We start from the raw sequence: 23,450 nt of genomic DNA, 5'->3' as shown, positions 1-23,450 counted from the left end.
TATTTACTGCACAGAGACAAAAAGAAAAGAAAACAGAATTTGGAAGACACGGAAGTCTGTATGAGAAGAGTCTGTTACTTTCAAAGGCAAGCACTGCCAAAGGTAATGAGATAGCTATATTCTTTTACTAAAAAAAAAAATAAAGTGGAAATTGTTTTGCTGACGCTTTCCCTTTTAAATTCTCCTGAGAATACGGAAAATACATAACTGACAATAACAGATTGCATGCTGTCACTCGGAAGCCCATTTTCCCCCTGGAGAATTGATTTTTAATAACAACGTAGATGACATGTGGCAAAAGTTGTAGCTGATACCAGAGTTTTGTGGGCCATAATAAATCAAATCAATCTGGAGGTTTCCAAATGCACAGAGCAGAGAAAGAGATTCCCATTCAGGCTTCATTTCACTCATGCTGCTCTGCACAAGACAGGGAAGGCTTCTCCCTTGAAGAAGGAAGATATTTTCCAATTTGATTAACAGATCATTTAATAAAGCCAAAAGATTACAACTGATACTCAAAATACTGCCCTTTCTTTCTGTACATGTGGTTCCGCAAGAATAGGAGTGAGAAGAAAAATTGTAGCTATTGGAAAGAGTGAGACAGGGTGCATCTACCCTATAATTCAGGGTAGAGAGTCCCAAACTAGCTTTAATCAAGCTATCTTGCATATTAGAAGCAGGCCAGAAGACAGCTCCACATGGAATAATTTATTTGGCTATGAAACCGAATATATTCATCTGTGGCTGAATTTCAGGACTCATGTAACAGCTCAAATGTGACCATCCTAGTGCACTACAAATCAGAATCCCAAGCCAAACTTCAAAAAACAAATCCAAATCACGTATCTTCCTTGTTTTTAATAATGAAAACTGGGGATCTAAATCTGCCTTGTAAGTTAGAAGGTTGAAATGTAGATTATCTATTTTACCACCCATACTGCAGTGTAACAGCTCGGCCGAATAGCATTGCCCTATAGCTTCCACTGTTGCCCATGTTGACAACTGGATTCCACACTTTGGTAGTCAGTACACAGTAACCACTGCTCTTTATATTCACAGAAACTTTTGAATGAAAATGACACCTAACTTCTTAAAAAATAGCAAAAATGAATTTGAAGTTTCAAAGCACTCAAGGCATATTACTCAACTCCTCTGTTCTGGCCATGTGCACCAAACTAAATAATCTCATCACAGATGAGCTATTTAATTTGTTTGCTTTCAGGTTACCGTACAAGTAATGATTGTCCAAACAACTGCTCATGGGGTCACACATCCACACAAAGAACCAAGCAAAGTGAACTCAGGGTCAGCTTCTGATGGTCAGATGGAGAATGCAGTAAAAATGAGACTGAAGCAGGAGTCATTCTAGCAGATGTGTAAGAAAAGCATGTGGAGAGGGGAGGCTGCTTGCTTCTGAGTGTGCCCACACTCCTGTCACTGCGAGGAGAAATTTCCTTCACAGCATAAGGAAATTTAAGATGGGCACTTCAGCATCACTGCTGCCCAGCCAGCCGCTGGCTTGACTTAATCATTGGTTTAGTGGGGGGACTTCTAACTTACCCTGTTTAGACTGCAGTCTCTTACATAAAAACTTGCCTATAGAAATCTAAGCAAACTGAAAATATCCTAAAGTTCAAGTTTTCAGTAAAGACACACTCTTGCTGAAGCATCCAATGGAAACTTACACTCTAAAACATGAACAGTTTTCACAGGCAAAAAGTCCTTTCCTGTGGGATACCCAAACATTTTTCAAGGAGGAGAGACAGGCCCTATGCAGACTCTTGGAGGCCTGTTTTCATGGTAGTTCTTGTCCCTGAACTATCAAAGAAAAAGTCATTCATCCTGCAAATATATAATTGCTTCTTTTCAAAGTTTAGTGTTCACCTGCTCTAGTCATTACTGGACATATTGCACCTAAGTACAAGTACATTGAAGCTAATTGTGTGAAAATATTTATGACTACTGAATCAAGCGAAAGCCATCTGCTCATTAAAAACCTCCCTGCCATCAACAGCATTCTAATAAGCTGCAACTCAGCTGCACTGAAAAAGCGGTACTTACAGCACTCGAAGAGACCTGAGCCCATTGAACGCGTGGACTGGAATGCACCGAAGTCTATTGTAACTCAAGATGCTGGGAGAATATGAGAACACAGTTACAACACTATTTTCTTTGATCATTTCACTACTAATTCAACCATGAAGAAGCACTGAAAGCCATACGCTTAAGTAACAAGATATATACTAACTGTTTAACACCTAAGATAGTGTCTGAAAAGCAATTAAAACTCACCAAAACTTTGGACTACTTACAGTGTTGATAATTGAGTCATGTTGCTGAAGGTATAATTGGCCAATACACTTATGCTGTTGTTGCTCAAATCACTGAAGAAATACACAAATAAAATATCATTTATATGTATGACTTCAGAAAAAAGTCTTTTTTAAAGGTTTCATAATGTCTGCACAGTAAAATGATTGAGGCTATTCAAAAGTCAAACATTATCAATTGATATAATGTTTTCTAACCAACTCTAAAAAAGCTCTAACAGCAAACCACATGAGGTTATTTTCTCAAAAATAAGCCTTGGACTTTTCAGCAAGGCAAATTTCCAGCACATAGCATTTCAAAAAATGAGTGAATACAAGCAAAAATTTCAGAGGAGAAAGGTAAATAAATAGATGGGTGTAAGTATGGGTGAATATTTGCTGTACCAGCTTGCTTTCCGATTTATTACAGGTATGCCATTTCTGTATGTTCTTCACATTGACTGGAACTATAAAAAGAATGGTCACTGGCATAAATTGAATAAATAAAAGACAGGAAAGGCATTTATTTGCTTTGGTTCATCTAGAAATAAAAGATATTTCTTTTTTTTTTTTTATTTCAAAAGAGTCTTTTAGGCTCAAACAGAACTTTTTACTTTGTTGTTGCTCTCCCTTGAAAAATAAAATTAGAGATTTTTCCAAAAAAACATTGCTTTAAAATAGAGGATTCCAGTTTTCCCCCCATATATATATATATATATACATACTTTTTTTTTTTTTTTACCTGTTGTTGTTCTGCCCATTTAACTTGAGCATCTACAGCTGATTCAAAGAGCATTTGAAAATTTCTGCTAAACATTTCAGCCAAGAAATTTCACTCTGGTGTATTTCAGGGACCAATTTACTGAACAAAGTCTAGCTGTGTCTCTGTATGTATGACTGCTCATAGCAGAAACAGCTATGCAAATTTTCATTACCTTAGCATTATAAATGCTGCTTCAACAAGAACAAATTAATGCTGTCTCCTCTGTTAATGACCTTTACAGTGTTGTACAGATAAATCTGCCAAGTGAAACAGTAGCAACCTGCATGAGAGGTTAGTCCTCTCACAGATGCTGGAAGCTCCTGCAGAGGAAGTGTTTTTGGTGCTCTTAGTCACCTCGCTCTTTCTCCACTGTTTAGGAACACTACTGGCAGCAGTGGCTACTATGAAATTCTTTCCAAATTCAAATTACAGAAGGTTTTTGTTTTGTGTGCTGAGTTTTTCCCCAAATACTAATTATTTATGTTCCACCTACAACACAGTGCAGAAAGAGTCATCTAATTTTCTTGGCATTGAAACCATGTGTTTCTTACATCAGAGTCAGGTGCTTGAAGGTGGAGAGCCCCTTTGGCACAGCAGTCAGATGGTTTCCTTCCAGGTATCTGAAAAAAGGCACATTTGACAATTACATAAACATGTTAACAGGAACTCCTGTCACTCAATCTGCATCATGAAGAAAATACAAATTAAATTCAGTCACTAAGGAAATTGTCTTTGATTCATTGCTTTGAAACTGCAAGAGTTTCTCCTTTGTAAATGAATTATCCCACATGCAAAGCATGACAGTAGCTTACTGATGGTTTTGTTCAAGACTTGGAAGTGAATAAAGAATCTCTGGCCTACAGCGAAGGGAGACCACCACCATTTGGTTCTTCTAAGACTGCAGCTGAAGAAGTAAGGGGAGAAGCACTTGTAGGAGTTGTTTCCCTTACTTGAAGTTACCTTTAACAAGTTTCTCAAGAACACGGACTGCTGACCAAAACTATTGGAAAAGGTTTTGTCTTGTGCCTGTAAATCCCTTGTACAGCCAGAAGGAGCTGTACTGCAGGTCTCTGTGCTCTAAGAAGTTTCACTTATTCCAGTGTCAACACAAACATTGTGGCTTTGAAGCCACATTTATTACGGCAGTTCCTACCCTGGCATATACATCCTCCTCACCTTGCCTTTTCAAAGTACACTAGTACAGGAGGAAAACTTGGGACAAATTGAAGATGAAAGACCAAGTTTTTTTTTGAATAAAGGCTTCTCCCAGAAGAACTAAGTGTATTTAATAAAAACTTGTGTTTCCAGGATGGCAGTAGTTTGAGGCACCATTATACGTGTCTCTGTCCAGACACATGTACAGTAGGGCTGAAGCTTTTTAGGATAATCCTATGTCCTCAAGTTCCTGGAATACAGTGCCTGGATTTGGCAGGTTTGCTCCACTGAAGACATGTAAACATTGAGTAAGGAAGGTAAAAACCCTGACCAAATACAATACTTTCCAAAAGTTTGCCCTGAAGAGAGCGTGGATACTGAAGACTTCACATTGCTACCTGTGGTAGCAATGGGGCATGGGCCTTTTCCTGTTTATTACCAAATGATAGAGACAGAGCTGGAGTTTTATCCTTAACCTTGTTTTTTGGGGGGCTGAACCTGCACCCTTGGAAGATATCAAAGTAATGAGGCTCCAACAGAAACATGCCACTGCAGTGCCATGGCACTGGCTGGGTGGTCCATCAGATGTCAGCCAGAGGGCACATCGACCTGGGAAACAAATCCAAGGCGTTTCTCCCCCCACAAGTGAGGATAAAAGATGAAAAAACATTTGCCATTTTTGGCCACTTTGGCCATTTCTCTCCTCACAGGCCTCCTTGTGAGGGATTTTTCCTAAGGTAGATAGGCCACTGCAATTGATGTGGTATGTTCGGAAAGGTTATCAAGTGTCAGGAAATGCAGCCCATAGACACCGGAACACGTGGTGTGCTGCCTCTGATGCTGAGGATATAATCCAATAATCATGGTAAGAATTTGTATCCCACACATACAATTTCCTTTTCTTTGGCAACAGATCTCCTTATTCTGCATTTACTATAGTAAACAACAATAATAATAGATTATTGCTGTGCTATATGTTCCCCCTCTACACCAACTGTAACAACACTGAGATACTTGGGTAAACAAAATCCAAGAATTTTTTCCCACAAGTTTTATTTTTATTTTTACTTCATTTAAAAATAAAAACTGTAAACACTAACAAAATTTCTTACATAATACGTAACTGTCACATTTTATTCTTTTTTTTTTCCTTCCTCTTCTATTTCTATATAATGGCCTCTCATCATTTTCTGCTGCTTGAGCACTCTTCAACTGAACTACTTCAAGAAGAATTTCTTGTAACTTGTTAGATACTGGAGCCTAGTAGTGATAAAAGGGAAAATCCTCACTAAGGGATGAGTAAAGAGAAATACTTACTTTCCTCCTCCCCAGCCTCATGGTTATCTGTTCTGCCTGTGTACATGATCCTGTGAAGTAAGAGCTGTCTGGGAGCATGTGGTGGAGCTGACCTCGCTCCTGCTAGGATTAGGCTAGACAAGCAGAACTACGGGCTTTTGAATTTTTAACCAAAAGCACAATCCTTCCTTCATGAAAACCTGTTGAACAGATTAATCTCTCCATTCACAAGGATCACAAGCATCAGCTGATGGTATTATACAGTAAACAGTTAACCCTTGAAAGGAGTGAGGGCTGCTCTGCTGATAGAGGTTATAGACGAACCAGGATATGGATTAGTTATGCCACATTCACAGTCACTTGCTTCATTTTGTCTAAATTTGGTGAAAATTATTTTGAAAATTGAGTGCCTTGGTATACTGCAAATTCACAGCATAAATTGTAGAAGATCCTCAGAATTCAACTGCATATGTTACTATTTAAATAGGGCAAATCATGTCTCATTTCCCCAGTTGTGGTCTGATATGGATGCAGCAAGCTGCTGAGAGTCTGTGCCTTCTCTTTCATCCCACAAAGTCTGCAAATCCTAAAGTCGTGCACGAGGGTAGGTTAAGGCTCCAGTGTTTATTCCACATGTAAAATCCAAAGGATTTCCAAAGGAAATCAAAAGCAGGTCATGTATTATATATTTGCAGGCAATATGTGATTTTCATTTAGGAAGAGACTCAGCTCTTGCAATGTGTTGAAATCCTCAGAAACAGGTTTTCAGGATATTCTCTTGTTGATCCCAGTATGAAATGGCCTGCAATTTGAACAAACTGATGATAGCTAGCAAAGTTTTTTTTTTTCCCCTGTTTTACTTTTTGGTGCAATCAAAAGTCGAGGGAGTACATTTCCATCCAGTGCTTCACTACTCAGGCTAATATAGACACGCAGGCTCCTAGAGTTAAACTCCTACAGAAGATCTGCTTTGAATAGCATTGGATTTGTACTGCAAACGATTTACTGGTTATATAAATGGGCATGCAAAAAGCTGCAGCATTTATTCTAGTGGTATAACTTCTGAACAAACACAATTTTACACTGAAAAATTACTGATCATATACTTTTCATGCACGCAGGAACAATTCACCACTGTTAAACCATTCACCACATTATACAAAGAACAGCAATATTTTCTAAGCAATAGGCATTAATTTTGAACGTTTAATGAATTTGAAATAACCAGAGCCTTTAGGACATAAGAACATGCCAAGAATGAGGAGGATCTGAGTTGAATTTGAAGTACACAACTGCAGCAGGTGAGCTGTTGCCCACCATGGGCCAGGCCTCCGTCCAAACAGAGGGGACACAGGAGCAGCAGTTCTGCACCTTGCTGGGCTGGAGATGATGTACAGGGGCTGCAAGAGGGCTGTAAACTGGACCCAGTGCATAACAGAATTAGTCCTGAGGTTGTAGGGGCAGAACCCAGTTACAACTGTGTATACACATCTAACCATGGAGGAAGTTACCCCACAAAAAAACCAAACCCACAACAAAACCCTACAGAAGAATGTGGAGGGAAGACTGTATTTTTAATTCTTTACAATGCTTAGCCAAAGTGAGATGATGTATATGGCATCTGGTACGCAAAGAAATTCTGGCATGAATGAAAAAATACATATCTAATTTTAATGTTCAGAGTCAAGTTATTAATACACAGACAGTCAGAGTCAAGAGTGGGTGTCAGCTGCCTTAATATAGACATGCTGAGTAGTATTCAAAACAAACTCCTTTGCTTCCTAAAGTCTCATGACTCTGTAGTTTAATATATCAGACTGGAAATTGTTTTCTACCCCATGAATGCTGCTGGGAATCCTGAAGTCTGAATAATGACTTGTAGGCAAAAAGTAATTACCAGAGTCAAAATAGGGGGAAAAAAAAAGTGCTCATGTTCTCACAAAATGCCACCAATCCTGTGCCAGAAAAGACTCTGTCTGAAAACCTGAAGGAGCTTTGGAGATGGATGTCTGCTTGGCCAGGATGGCTGGTGCTGTAGGGCATGGCCAAACCTCGCTCTGCACCTGCACCAACCACGCCAGCCCTTGGAGCCCAGTGCCTGCAGCACCCCAGGGGCTCACCAAGCACCTTCCACATGCACTGACATCACACACACAAAATTTAAAACTATGCATAAAAGATGACAGCTGTTCTTTATCCAACTTGTCTATTTTTATACTGAAACTACTTGGATTTGAGGTGATACAACCAGCACAAGATGCCAAAGCATTATATAACCACGTGAATTACTTGGAGCCTTCTTTGTACTGAAATGTCTATTCAGCCATAAAGTCAAGCTCATAGCTACAATCTGTGCTAAGAGAAGAAACTGGAGAGAAACATCAGTTCTCATGCAGAAAATGGAAAAGCACAAAGCCTTTTCTTTAATTTCTTTGAATATTTCATATAGAACGTTACATTAAAAAAAAAGATGATACTTGCCAATTTTATGCAGCTTTAAAATTAAGTTATAATCAAAACTTTTTAATGCGGATATTCGATATCCTAACATTCTGATGCAAGTTTTGGTTCCTGAAAAAGGTGGTCTAGAAGAACATTGATGTGAAAGATGAACCATATCCACAAAACATGAATTTTTGAGCTTCAATTACTGTTTCTTGAGAAGACACAAAATTCAAGCATAGATCCATGTACAAATCTGGAACTTGAACTTAAGAAAGCTCTGGCAGATGTGGAGCCTGGATTTTGTGCACTCGTATGTCAGACCACAACCTACTGGCTTGACACACTGAAACGTGACTGGGAGATTAGTGAACACCCTGAAGTTTAACTCACCCTTATTCTCAATTAGTGTTAAAATCACTTTCTGATACGTACTCAAACCTCCTCAGTCATCACACATCCGATCTATTTAACTTTTCTTATCTATCATATTTGAAATGCAGATTTAAGTCCTCTATTTCAGCTGTAACTAGAATATCCTGTAGAACTATCCTTTCTCTCAAAGGGGAGAGCTCTCCTTCGCTGCAACAGGCAGCACCCCAGGGGCAGGGAATTAACAGCTGGAAGGCAGCTGGACAGGATTCCTCTGCTGGTAAGCAGGTCAGCCACTTGTGAAAACTGCTGTACAGAAAAGGACTGAACAAGCTTGGAGGCTAAAAGAACAAAACACGCAGAGCAAAAAACACAACAAGGAGAAAGGAGGCTTGTGAGGAGAGGAATGGCCAAAGCAAATTCAAATATTAATATGCATTAATAAAAATGGAAAGAAAACCCATCACTAACAATGATGTACAGTTGGTGTCTAACAACCCCATCACTGCTATCATATAGGTCAGTGTCATGACAACATTTGAGTCTAGAGATTACATGGCTAGTACATATTAGTACCTGGACAAGCTAGAAAAGGGGACCCATGAGAACCTAATGAGGTTCAGTGAGTCTAAGTGCAAGGCTCTGCATTTCGGTTGTGGCAACCCCAGACACGAGCACAGGCTGGGAGAAGGACTCATTGAGAGCAGCCCTGCAGAGAGGGACTTGGGGGTTCTGGTGGACAAAAAGCTTGACGTGAGCCAGCAGTGCTGGTGTGGTGGGAGGTGTCCCTGCCCATGGCAGGGGGGTTGGAATGAGATGATCTGTAAGGACCCTTCCAACCCAAGCTGTTCTGTGATTCCACGGTTCTACGATTTATTCTGAAACACACCATGCTCATTATGTTGCAGCTTATGCATGCAGTGCCCACATAATTGCCTTCAGCTTTTTCCCTCAGTGCAAATTATTATTTGCTGTAGGTCCATAACAGCAGCTGGATTTTGTCAGATAAGACTTTTAGAAATAGACTATATTTTTGTGGAAAAAAAAAAAACCCACTAGCACTCATACACTGAGGTAATATATAAAAGGAAAAAGAGCATGGGAAGCTTGGTTCAGATGTACATTAAGAAAAGAAGAAAGGGAGGAAGAAGAAGAAGAAAAGGAAACCTAAAACACAAAGCGGGAGTCAGGTGAAGTTCCAAACTAGCTCATTGCATGAACATTTTACTTCTGAATTTCTGGACTAGATAAATGACTGTGTTCAAAGAACCAAGGCTTCTCTTCAGAGCAAGTAAACAGTGGGGAAAAATGTGGGCAGTATATTAATATACAGCAAAGGAATTTGCAAGAAACAACATAGTATTTCCCTGTTCACAGGAAGCTGAAAGAAGGCTTGCCCATGATGATAGGGTTCTGTGAAAGAACTGCTGGGAAACAGAAATTGCTTGTGTTATCATCCCTCTGAAAAGCAGCAGACTTAGTGATCTTTTCAACTCTATTCTATGTGGAAGCATTCCCTGCCAAGGTAATTCCTCCTTCCAGGGGTGGTGCAAACCAAACATGGGTATGTCTCCTGTCTTTCCCAGCTTTAAATGTGAAGGATGTCACGGATTTCCCACTTGTTGTTCAGAACAGAAACTCAGGAAGAAAGTTGGAAGGAGTGAGCCTAAGTGTCTGGTACACCATATAATAAAATATAGCCGGTGATCTTTTGGCTGAGCTTAGGCACAGTGAAATTTGACCCAACAAAGGTTAACCTTATCCCTACATGCCTGTGTAAGATGGTCAATTTTTCACATTGATATTTAATACCTGCTACAATGAAAGAATTCCCATTTCAAGGCTATTTTAATACCTCTAAAAGAATTTAAAAGAATTTCTGAGAAAACTATATGCAGCCCTAACAGACTGGTTTACCCAGATACATGGCAGTGCTTTTTCTTAAACCATATTATATAAAAACACACTGCAATTTAATAAAAAGCTTTGTAGCTAATGTGCCTTGTAAATAAATGCATCAATAATGGAAGTTTATGAACGCAGACTGGCACATTAATAAAAATCCCACTAAAACGCCCCCCTGCATCACAGCACCTTTCGGGCCTCCCCGGGAGGGGGTTGCAGGCTGTTTATGCCCTTGGTCCCTCCCGTGGCACAACCTCTGCCCTCAGTGACTGTGGCTTTCTGCAAGTGCCTGGTGTGGGGGTGGCAAGGAGACCCCTGTGCACCACCTGGGGGTTACTGACGTGGAGGTGAGGGTGGGGAAAGGGAGAAGAGCTGCATGGGTTGCAGGAACACAGACTAAAGATTTTCCCTGAGCACCTTTGGCTGCTGTACTGGTGATAAAGGTGAAGGATCCCTGCCCTGCAGACTGCTGGGGCTCTGTCTAGCCATATAAAAGCTGTGATGTCTTCTGCAGCAGGTAATTTACATGCTTTCCAGTTCCAAGAGCTAAAAGACATCCGCTGCTACAACAGAGACTAAGCAGCTTTGACAAGATACTCCATCCAGGAGATGCTGTTTGCCACAACAGTGGTAAGAATTATCAAATACAGCACAGTAAAAATACATTTCACAATAGATGTAGATGGTATAGGGTCTTCTAAATCATGGGCAATGTTTGTCTCAGTTTGGAAGCAGAAGAAAAGGCAAGTAAGACTGATTTTTTTTTTTTCTTTTTAATTTCCTTCTTTTCACTGTTTTCAGAAACACTTTTTATGTTTTTTTTTCCTTCAGTACCTGCAGCTCATCTTTTGGTATAGATACATATAAGGAGCTAGTTTATATTGGTTGAGAGGAAAGTGAGATCAGAACTGAGTTTTGAGACAGTTGGGACAGACTCAAGGTTATATTTGCAGAACATGAAAAATTCAGAGCCAGCCAGTCCATGGCTGACAGTATTCTCCTGACACATTTCTGGATTGAAAGCAGAAAACTGAACTAGAAGCTTGCACAGCCAAGAGGCTCCTACTGGAGAAGACAGTCACGTAAACTCCTATGAACTCAAACTGCTCAGTTCCAGGCTACCGCCTCATTTGCCAAGAAATAGCTTAAGAAATGTAGCAGTTTTCAAAAATGTGAGATTAATTTCACTCTCTTTGTGAAAGCTATGTCGTCAGTGTATCGGATAGTATCAGTAAAACTCGATATGCAAAATCTAAAGATAAAAATTCCTCAGTGTGGCAGTGGAAATAGGAGTAACATCTGTGATATCTTGCTGTTGGCAAGTCATATTTGAATTCAATGGGACTTGAACAAGAACAGAGCAGAAACCACCTTACAGACTCTTTATCACTGATGGCAATATATAAGGTAATACACAGGCTTGGACTTGACTTTTGCTTCAAACCACTATTAAATATGCCCAGCGTCCATACGGATGTATTAATTAATGCAAAATATCCATGTTAATTTGTGTTCTCACATACACTCTCAGTCCATTCCTCATTTAAGCAATGAGGCCTTGTATAAAACAACACAAACTCCCTTCCACTGCAAAGGGAGTAAAAGGATGTGCATCTCATTCATCAGTTGCCTCGTTACTAAATAGGGTAAAGCAGAAGCAGATTTTCATTCATTAGAAAATTCAATGAACACACCAACTAGCTCAACCAACTACTTTCATACAGAAATTGTAATAAGTTTCAGGAAAAATTCACCTGGGATAGATTTGAATAAGGATCTAAAGAGGAAAAGCTCTGTATTTCTATTGCCAATTGTTTAAGCCAAGCAGTTCCACCAAGCAGTGTATTTTCTTTCCAAGCAAAGAACCAAAATCCAGTATAAATTCATAAAAAGGGGTAGATGAAAAGAAGACTAGGAAGGCAGTTATCAACTAGGATGAATTTACTTTACCATTTAATCTAATTATCTGTTATTTTAGACATTTCATGAAGCCTGGAGAAAATTCATTGTTTGTTTCCACCACTGGCATTTTTTTTTTCCTCTTCTCAATCTCCTTAGAGGATAATTAGCTCACAGCTGCCTAAGTCAGGAACGTATTTTCATCGTCCTTACAAACTGGCTATTATGAGCTCAGGCTGTTCAGAAGCTCTACAGGATCATTTGATACCAATACATGCATTTGTTCCCCACAAAGAACTAATGGGTGCAAGGACAGATAAACTCTGTTCCCACTGCAGAGCAACACGTTCAGTCAAGGGACAAATAAGTTTAAAAATAACAACAGTCAAAACATACAGAAAGCACCAAAGCACAGAATACCAGTCAGTCACTGAAGTCAAAGGTAAAACCCCAAAGGACTCACAAAGCCTCCCCACAATGTAATGTCATGAACTTCTCATGAAAGGAGCTATGTAAAATGTAACTTACAGCTCAGTCACATCTTTCGGAATTCCTTTGGGCATTATCCGCAGACCTTTGTTGCTGCAACGTACCACCGAGTCCACACAGGTACACTGGGAAGGACAAGGAGGAGAAAGCAAGCAGCTGCTTTCATCGTTACCTGCAGAGGAGGAGAAATGGAGTATTCAGAAGGGAAATCAGCTTTCAGCCCAGACTGATGCACTTTGAAGGCAACTTCTTACAAGGACCAAGGAGGGACATCACTGAATCCTGGGTAACCGTCACAGAATTTTAAAATAGCTCTCCAAGCTTTTGGAGCAACTGTTAGGAGGAAATTCTTTACTACGAGGGTGGTGGAACACTGGAATGGGTTGCCCAGAGAAGCTGTCCATGCCTGGCAGTGCTCATGGCCAGGCTGGATGGGGCTTTGGGCAACCTGGTGTGGTGGGAGGTATCCATGCCCACAGCAGAGGGATGGAATTAGATGAGCTTTAAGGACCTTTCCAATCCAAACCATTCTAAGATTCACTATGTACAATCTGCTTTAGGAGTTTTTTTTTTTTAATTCAACTTTTAGATGTTAATTTTGTATTTTTTAATGTCAGCCTGGCATTTCATTAATCATTTGAATTAAAAAAGCTCATTGTTTTTGACAAGGATAACAAGGCAAACAACAAACTGAGCAGCATACTTCCAACTGCTGGCAATCCATCTGTGCGCACATAAAAATATCTACTTTTTCCAAAAATGAATTCAAAGTTCCATAAACAGCAGATTAAATCTCATAATTGAAGAACAATAGAGTTTGCAGAACAAACTAACTCTTTGAAGTTAAGAACATTAAGGCATGGATTTTCCCCAAAACCAACAGGCTTTGCAAAACATAAGGCAAAAGCACACTAAGGTATCACAATGTATATGAAAAGAAACAATTAGTGGCACATTCTCTGGATGACAGCTAGAGGAACCATGCAACTGTTTGTGAGTACAAGCAGCCTGAGTGGACCAGCACTGACACACAGGGCTGCAATCCAAGAGAACGCAGCCAGCCATCATTATTTGCCTTCCTTTTTTTTTTTTTTTAAAAAAAAAAAAAAAGAGATGCAAGGACTAATTGAGACTGATCTGTTTCTTCCTTCTCTCTGTTGGATGTACCCATGAGCATTGAGATTAAAGAATAAAACTGAAATACCTGCTACAAGATAACAAAATTACTCATAAATGCATGGGTAGGGAATTATTCGTATTCAAAGGGATGGAGAAACCTGACTGGCCTACAAAAAACAGGAAATATTTTTCCCTTTTTCTTTCCAACTGAGTTTTACAGTTGGAAGCAAAATTCAAAGCCTTTCACAAACCAGCAGAAAAGGTATGTTTCTGCAGCATATTCAGTTTTTCCCAATGTTCTTTTTTTTTTTTTTTTTGCATCCTGCCACCACATACTTGTCATTCACCATGGCTGTCTGACTGACTCTATGATAGAGAAAGCTCTGAAGTATGCAATGTCATTTTCTTGACCAAGATTTTTTCTTTCCAAACTAAAAGCCAGTTATTCTTTAAAGACTAAACTCATTTCCCTTGACTTCAGAGCCCAAAACACGTTGCCTTGCTGCCACATAGCTTGACTAGGACAGAGTTCATTTCTTCTCCAAACAGGCAACTCCTGTGACTCTTACAGCTTCTTTAGAGGTATGACTACCTGCAGCTCCAGCATATCTGGGCTTGACAGACAACCACAGCCTCCAAGTCAAGTTAGCAGTGCATTCATCAATCAGTTTTTCTCCTCGTTATTTTCTCTAAAATCTGCTTGATCAGAAGACAGAGAAAAAGAACTATCTGAAAAATTAATTAAATTTAAGGATTTTTATTTATTTAATTATTTATAACCTATATTGACCCCGCAAAGCATTAAGCATCACTGAGTCATTTCAAGTAGCATCTAAGTTTTTTTTTTCTTTTTCCCTATATTCATCTCTTCTATTGGTAAAACTGAACAGTTCCCAAATATAAAAGACCTTCCAAGCAAAGCCCATTCCCACAAGCTTCAATGAGTTTTAACTAGCTGTATGAATAAGGAATTGGGTGGAAGAGCCAGGATTATACCAGTATTATACAAAGCAGAGCATCTGTCTATCATAAATTTATTCTTATATTTAGGTGCAGATGGTAGAATTGCAGAAAGTGGAAAATGAGAACAACAATAAATTCCTGATAGGGAACAATAATCTTCATCTCTAAATGGCTGTCTTCCTTATCTCTAAACTGAAATGTTCACCATGAATCATTGCTCGATAGGCAGGGTGGCTCTCACACAGATGTCAACATTACCATAAATGACAAATTGAACTGGATTTTCTTACCATCACAGGTGAAATCCTGGGCATCCACATCTTGAATTGGAATATCCTTTAAAAAAAAGGGCTTCAAGCATCGGGGATTTCCACTGACGATTCTCTTCTTTCTCAACCATTTTCCCAGCCAGGCCAAATGGCAGTTACAATTAAAGGAGTTAGCCAGCAAATTACTGAAATGGAACAAGACATAATTGCATCAAATAAGAACATACAGAAATACTTAAATAACTGCAGAAAGAAGACAGGTTCCAAGTTGAAGCTCTTTCCTGCCATCTGTGTCTTTGAGATCCTGTTCTGTTCTACACATCGGGCATGTTCTACGCAGGTTTTATAGTAGGTCTAGGGTTGTAATTGTAAAATGCATTTATGTACACATATGTATGTATATAAACCAAAGTACTTACTGCTATAGCTATTATTTAGACATACTTGCATCGCTAACAGGGCTTTATTTACAGTGTATTTCAACCCAAGCGACAGCTGACATCCAGGTCTAAACTCATGTCACACACTGACACACGTATGGGTGATCTTCAGTCTGATTACTTCAGGCAATAACATGGAAAAGCTTAGCACGGCTAGCCATTAACAAAGACCTACGTGTACTACTTCGTATGTGTACAGCCACGCTAGCTTAGCACATTGTTCCTGGCCACAGCGCACCCGTCTTTCCACCTGCCTGTGTTACAGATCTGTGCCAGGTGGGAGCTTCTGGCAACCTGGATTTGGGTTGCCTACAGAAATACAGGAATAACAAGGACAGTATTCTGCACATACATACATATATACACACATACATAAACTATGCAGCACTGTCAGCTGGAGCCACTCCTTATCAAGCTTTCTTTCTAAGGTCAGTATTATCTGTAGTGAAAAGCATGTGCTTTTCTGCCTTGTAAAGTTTGTGAGGTCTGCATCAAATCTTGCTACAGCTCCCAGAATACATTTAAAATACTGCTGCAGCCTAGCTGCAGCACTGTGGTGCATGGTACCCAAAGCAACCACTTGACAGCCTTCTAAGAGGAAAGGATTCTTAGTGTAGCTTGTGTTAGCAACATTTAAAAAAAGAAAGCCTTATCCATTCTCTTGTCAAGCCATGAAAACATAAACACTACGGCAATTTCTCAGTTGAACACTTCTAACACAGACATCTATATAAAATAAAGGTATTACCCATCTGTATTTTTAATAGCTTGTGATTCTTTAAATGAAAGGAGTATAAGGTGATGTTTGTTTTAAGCAACAATCTTTCTAACTTAGCTCGAATTAGAGCTGAGAATCTTCGAAAAATCTTTTTTACTGGAGTCCTGTACTGAAACTCCTATACATTATTTGTATGTAAGAGTTTTATGAATAAATTTCAAATGAAAGCAAGAGGCTGATATTCCTGGTAAAAAAAAAGTTGACTATCTTTTGTACAAATACAGAAAGAATAATAGCCTCTAGTGTTGCTCCATTGAAGAAAATGAACTGTCAGAGCCCCACACATGGAAAACGAAGTATCCAAATTAACACTGATGGAATTCCCACATCATATGTAAATATGTCCAAGGATTATTAATATGGTAGTACAGAAAAAAAAAAAGATGATAACGAAATTCCTCTAAAGCACAGTGTATCTTAAAAATGAAAAAGTTTCCTAAAGAAACACATGCTTCAAATACAGGTGTAGTAGCTGAAGACCTTGGAAATCTTCACTTGCAACATACTTTTACAAACCTAACCACGTAGTCAATATCACAAAGTTTTCAGCCAAGCAATTCCTTCAGAACACAACAGTGCTGGAGATGAAAACATCTGGCACAGTTAAGGTGTGGCAGCAAGAAAACAAACCCAAAAGAATTTCTAAATTATATAGGTTCTAGGTCAACACTACATAACCACAATATGATTTACAGCTGCTCTCCATGTAGTAAAAAGGCTTACTTCAGTCACTGCACCCTTTAATCACTGCACTAGCCAGGAGCTCTGGGTGTGTAATTACACGTAGATCTTGTAGAGACTATTGTATTGGTGTAGAGGGAGAAATGGGGAGGAGTAGAAAACTCAGCGTAATGCTCCATAATAAAAAATACTCTACCTACTTTATGCTGACTAGGTTTCAGTGGCAAGACTAATTTTGCTGTATAAAGGTGAATAAGTGAACAGGTTACATAGGAGCTTTCAGTCAGAAGAAGCAGAAAAGTACTGAAAGTATTACTCTGCTTTTGGGGACTTCATTTCTGAATTGTTTTCCATTTTCTTTAATCCATAATGGGAGCACATGCAGAATGCCTTGTATATTTTCCATACTGACATACTTTGGCATGAATGTTTAAACCAAGCATTTAAATCTCCAAAGCTTAGTGAACCAATGCTCCAAAGGTCATTTGTTCCACTGATGGAAGGGAGTGAGATCATATTTGCAAAACAACTTCCATGAAACAAATCCTTACAAGGAAGTAATCCACTATTAGAAACAAACAGCAGGTGTATATAATCAGGTTTCTGGAGAACCAGCAGCTCTGAACATAAGGAAAAACTTTCAGAAACATTCATATGGTCAATCTGCAGAATGCTCCCATCAAAATTAATAAGTATGCCCATTCTACAGAGGTTGCTTTAACTTAATGTGCTACTCCTCATTAGCTGACAAAGGGTAAAATATCAATAAAAAATATTTAACCCTTGGATTACATTTGGTTTATACTTTTCCTAAGAACTAAGTGAGAAGTTGTTACATATAAATGCAATAGAGAAATAAATCTGTTGTTATGAAACTTAAATAACTCTGGGAAAAAAAAAAAAGAAAAAAAAAGAAAAATTCATCTTGTCACAATTTACACGTCCTCCTACCACTTCAGTGGCACCTAAATTTAATTCTTGGTCCAGCTGAAGAGAATCCACTTTCTATTTTAATTTCATATGAAGGTGACATGCCCACATACATACTCTTTCCATGGCAATGCTGTGATGCAGCTTTTGGAAAAATTTTAAGATAGAGGGTCTCTAGAGTGCCATGTGGGACAAGAGATCCCCTACAAAAACCAGTTGAAAATCTAGAACAGCCAATAATTTTCAGAAGCTTTATCTTGGAAACCGGCTGTTCAAGTGGAGCTCTCAAACCACAAACAGAAATATTGGACAGGCAGATTGTTTTAAAAATTCATAATTAGTAATCAGAGTTCCTACATGTAAGATAGTGATTTAACCACTCAAACAGAAACAAAGCAATCAAGCTTTTAGCAAAGATGTCTTACTAACATTAAATTCATAAGTGCTTCCTCAAGGACATAGACATATTTTTAAAATCAAGGGTGAATAGAAGTCTTGAGGGATGAAATATTCATATCCTGTTAGAAACATCTCTGTTAAAAATTGCAAAGTAGCTATGGAATATTAACTATTTAAATGAATTCTAGTGACCTGTTAGAAAAACATGCTGAAACGCATCTGGATATTGTTGAAATTAGGCTGAAAATACATCCTGGAATTCAGGGTAAGTTTATATGAGAATAGCTGCATGTTTAATTCATGGAAAACCAGTTCTGCTTACAAATCTGCCCAGTTGACTGTGTGAGGACTGAAAGACATCATTGAATACCATGTATGCAGAAGTACAAGTACATTTCAAATTAGCATGCTAAATACTTATTTTGACTAGTAACACATAATAAAAACTGATATTTTTTCACCAATAACTTATAAAATAAATGTTCTTCGTCTATTGAAAACCATTAGTGCACTATTTTCAGAGCTGTCCATGTTTTGATAATATCAGTGAGGCTGACTCAATGAGCAATAACAAAAGGAGCAATATTTTTTTTAAAGTGCTGTAAATATGCCAAGATAAAAAAGGAAAGAAATGTTAAATTTTGTATTAATTTCTGGCTCACAGTAATAGATGCAAAAGTGAGTCATTGCAAACCCTGATTAACTCGCAAAGTGTGGGTTGAAAAGGAAAAGCAGGCATAGTATGTATCTTCAGCTGTGTTGTCATTTCATATAACAACCTACAGTGGAGTGCTGCTAGGAAATTAACACATTTGCATTTTGCATTTATATGTGAAATATCACTATGGCTTGTCTAGACCACAATGTCTGAAGAAGTCAAAAGCAAACCTCCTCCTGCCTTAACTGTCCATGGATCAAACACGAAGTGAAAATGTGTCAAAGAACATAATTTTTCTTCAAAAAACAGGTAGAAACCTGCCATGAGATGTGGTTTTAAGTCCATGCCAAAGCAGTGCAGTCTTACTAGCAGCAGCTTTAACTGCTGATCCTCTAAATTGTAATATTCTATATCTGCAGCTGAAACAAGGAAGAAAATTGGGCATCTTCTAATAAAATATGACAAAAATGCTTCCATTCAAACAAGACAGGGACTTTATAGACTGATTCAGAGAGTCACAGCTATTAAGGGATGCACAAAAGGAAGTACAGAAGTACTGTGCAAGAAGCAGGTAGGCACTGCTTGCAGCACAGTGAGAACAAGATTTCAGCAAGTACCACTTGATTTGTCCCGTGACTTGAAAATGGTCAATAGAAATAATCTGGTTGTTTTTGTTTCTTGTCCATCAGTTTCATGGGGCTTTGGGGGTTACAGAAAGTAATGGAAGAAAAGTCCAGGTTCAAAACCTGAAATGCAATATCTACAATAGTTTGTTTTGGTTGGACAATTAAAGTGTATTTTCAGGGCAGCGTGAAGGGAATTAATCAGACAACTTACACTAACAGCAACATCAGGGTCCATATTCACAGCTGGAAACAAAGAGCAGACTTTCTCTCCATATTTATCAGTCTGTATTTTATTAAAATGGACACCTCACAAAAGGTATGTACAAATACTTGAAAAGCAAAGGAACTACTTCAAAGAAGTACACAGAAATATAAGAGAATTACCAGAAAAGCTTAGATTGGAATTTTTAAATTCATGTTCAGTAGGACTGGAGTGTTTTGTCCTCTTAAGTTCGTCTGAAAATCTAAGCATTAGCTACTAGATTTCTTCTGATATTTAACTAATTTAAATGAAATCCAAGAATGAATGCTATCCTTACAAAACTAGACTCTAGTGAAATTAATGCAATTCTGAATCTGAAGAGGTTGTTTTCCTTGAACTCCTCCTGCGTACTGCACTAGGTTATAACATAGCAAAACACGCAGTCATCCTGCCTGAGGCTGGCAACATCTGAGCTTTTTCAGCCACTCTAGCTGAAGCAGTTCAAATGTTTTTCTGAATCATACCCTGAATCTTTCAAAGACAACCTGTGATTTCAGTAGGATAGGGTTTTCTTTCTCTAAATGAGGTTTTCCAAATATGAATAAGTAAGCATTTTGATTTTGAAACTCAAACGCTGTCTCCTCAGAAAGAAAGCATGGAATAAAGGCATCACGATGTGTTCGTATTGTAAGAAGATAACTTACATTGTAGACAAAGAGACTAATGTGCTGAAGGCTCCAGGGGTGATGGTGCTGATATGATTGTCATACAGAGAAAGAAGTCTCACTGAGCTCAGTCCAGCAAAGGTGTCATTGTTTATACAGCTGATAGAGTTGCTCCTCAGCATCCTGTGAAGATTAAAACAAGGAATTAGGAAATATTGGGAGGGGATATAATTTCAGGTGAGGAGGCCCCATTTCTAGGGCATCAACAGATGGTTTGGCAAGTACTGTGCTCTATTTTTATTGATTGCTGAAGTACAACACAGCTAAAAGAGGGCTAAACTCAAACAAACATTGTCTTGTGAATTTAAAATGCGTTTCTTCCACACAGCATTAGAGGCTGATGGGAACTCCACATCTGAAAATAGTATGCAATCAAAATTACAACTAGTGGCAAACTTGAAAAAAACACTCAAGTCTGTCCATTTAGTAAGTATCTGAGAGCAAGTCTATATGTATTTCAGAGACCAACTGAGAAAGACTGTCAGAGGTTATGTGACAATAATACTAACTGCATTATTTCTGCTTCTATCATGGATGTTTTTTGTAATCCACATTGCAGAAGTACGGAAGGAAACAGCGCCCTTAGCAGAAATCAAGGAGTAGCTTAGGAAAGATTTCCAGACCTAAAGCAAGCTCTGAAATCTCATTATAATAATTAATTGACAAGACAGAAAGCAGTAACCATTCTATAAATTGTTCTTTGCTCAGTGTTTGTACTAGATGAATCAATGCTGTGTTTTGGAAGATACATCTCTCTGAGTTGTTATGGTAACAATGAACTCGATGATACAGCCTAATTAATTTGAAAGACTGCAGTATTTTGTATCTCTGCACAGCAAAAAGAGTATGTTACAATTCATGCCAATCAACATCTGGATCTGTAAACATAACCACACAGTTGTAATATTTCTACTTAGGTGAAAAATTGTTCCATGATTAAAGCATACTACCAGAAATCCAGACAATATATGCAGCTGATGCTGCCGTTCCAGTGAATTGATCCTCTCAATTAAGGAGCGTTCATTCTTTGGTATCAAATTCATGCAGTGAACAAGGACAATTCAGACTCCCTTAGAAGTCTGGATTTATATCTATTTGAATCCACCAGTCGGGCATTTACATACTTAAAAAACACCAAAGAGAGATTAACTGTGCAATCAAACACTCAGCGTTTAAGACCTGGACATTATGCTGCTTTAGCGTTACTGGTCTCTACACAGAGTTATCACCACAGCCACTACAGGTGCAATGGTTTTGGTGTTGCAACTAGAGTGAAACTATGTCAGAAAAGAGTCAGGAGGCAGAGAGGCGCATGCCTTACATGTGGAGTACAAAGCTGCTTGAAAGCCAGGTCATGACCACGAACTCTAAAAGGTAAGAGTAAATAAAAGAAATAATGCCTTTAGTGGCTCAGGTCACTCTTGGAAATTCATATATAGAAGCATTTTCTCTATTCTGTACGTATCAGGCAGTCGTTCTGCAAGGTGGGATGACTGAACTGGTATGTCAATACATCAATTCCATGGTGATCTACTGCCTTTTAGAAAACAAAGTCTTTTAAGAATGACTGTCCAGCGTGACTTCTTCATAAAAGGCCACAATTTTGGTGCTCAAAGTCAGTTAATGGAGATATATATGTCCTTCAAGCCAAAACCTTTGGTTTTATACCACAGCATACTATGCACTGTGTGCCCTTCCTGAAGGAAAACTTATACTTACAGAACATCATTTCATGCTGTGTATATTTAGACTGCTTTATCAGCTAGGGAGAAATTTAGGTCAGGTCAGTAGGATAGCTTGAATGTTAAGTATCTTTTTATTAAAAAAATGCTGAATACTGCTTAGGAGCACTGCCACAGGCTGCTTTACATTATGAAAATTAATTTAGTATCTATGGATGGTATTTTAAATTCCCTTAGTAAAATGCATACATTAAAGAACAGATGGCTGTAACCACAGAAAAATAATGCTAAGGAATAGCAAGGGAAAAGTTCCCCATTTGTCATTACAGGGCAAAGGCCTCCAAGTGAAGCCTGGATTTTATTTTATTTTTTTGTACTTGAGTAAGGGCTGAAAGGATTATGTGATGATTTTGTGCAACATAAGAAGCATTTGCTGCTAATGAATCAATTGCGGATTTTAAATTTCATTTTGATTCCTATAGTCTATTTACTGACAGCAGCCGCCTAGTCAAGTGCTTTCTTTCTACAGCAGGGAGACTGTGCAAAAGTGGAAATTCTTCACATACAGATCATACACATCATCTGGCATGAGTCTTTGCTGTCATCAGAAACCTGACCGTTTTTCAGGATGGGGAAAAGGAATAGATTAGATGCCATCTTGAAATCCTCTCTGTGATCCTTCTTTCAATACATTTTTTAACTTGAAAATAAATTAGTGCTACTTGCTGTGAGTTTATGTACAAGTGTTAGTTCTAAGAAGTAAATTACAAAGTTGTTCTAAGAGCTCAAGTAATGCCAAACCAATTTCTTATGCGTTTATGTTCTATGTCTCATACATGCTCTCCCCAACCACAACCACATTAATACTATATCCACAGGTAATTTCTATGGCAATCAAGGCTGCAGCTAGCCCAAAGTCATGCATGTGCTCATGGGCTGATACACCTGGTACAGAGTGAATGGTCAGCTACCTTCTGCCAGCAGGACTACAACATTACGGTTGTGCCTGCCTTAAAGTTGCTTAGCTACATCTGTATTTGGTGGTAGTGATAACTTGAGCCTTCTTTTGCTAGCGGGTGATTTCATATGGTTTGTAGGACATTAAAATCTTTTATGTTCCTATCCTCCTCTGAGGTTTGGTTTGAGCAGACCAACAATTCCAACTTAGGTAGAGGACAGGGGTGTGAGGATGGACTAATAGGTAGCAAATATGTTCCTAAACACCTTGTTTCCATAGGAAATAATAGAAGTATGCCAAAAAATGCCCAAATTTGACCGATGACATGTTCACCATCAAGTTGCTCCTGAAACTTTTGAAAATCGGTTTTCTGGTTTTCTTCCACAGAGG

At 38.6% G+C, this 23,450-nt stretch overlaps 1 protein-coding gene across 6 annotated transcripts in view; it reads right to left on the bottom strand.

The window, feature by feature from the left end:
* Positions 1–23,450, bottom strand: part of SLIT3 (slit guidance ligand 3) — a 513,498-nt gene that overhangs the window by 89,960 nt on the left and 400,088 nt on the right. For all 6 annotated transcript variants that reach the window (XM_040573726.1, XM_040573730.1, XM_040573725.1 and 3 more), the window contains 6 exons: positions 20,400–20,543; positions 15,003–15,166; positions 12,670–12,802; positions 3,624–3,692; positions 2,313–2,384; positions 2,062–2,133 (listed from right to left, as the gene is read on the bottom strand). In XM_040573726.1, the coding sequence (XP_040429660.1) occupies positions 2,062–2,133; positions 2,313–2,384; positions 3,624–3,692; positions 12,670–12,802; positions 15,003–15,166; positions 20,400–20,543 (654 nt within the window). The remainder of the gene's footprint in view (positions 1–2,061; positions 2,134–2,312; positions 2,385–3,623; positions 3,693–12,669; positions 12,803–15,002; positions 15,167–20,399; positions 20,544–23,450) is intronic.

The sequence above is a fragment of the Cygnus olor genome, chromosome 14 (assembly GCF_009769625.2).
Source record: "Cygnus olor isolate bCygOlo1 chromosome 14, bCygOlo1.pri.v2, whole genome shotgun sequence".
Classification (NCBI taxonomy): Eukaryota; Metazoa; Chordata; class Aves; order Anseriformes; family Anatidae; genus Cygnus; species Cygnus olor.
The sequence above is the reverse complement of the archived record's forward strand: the minus strand, read 5'-3'. Positions and strand labels throughout refer to the sequence as shown.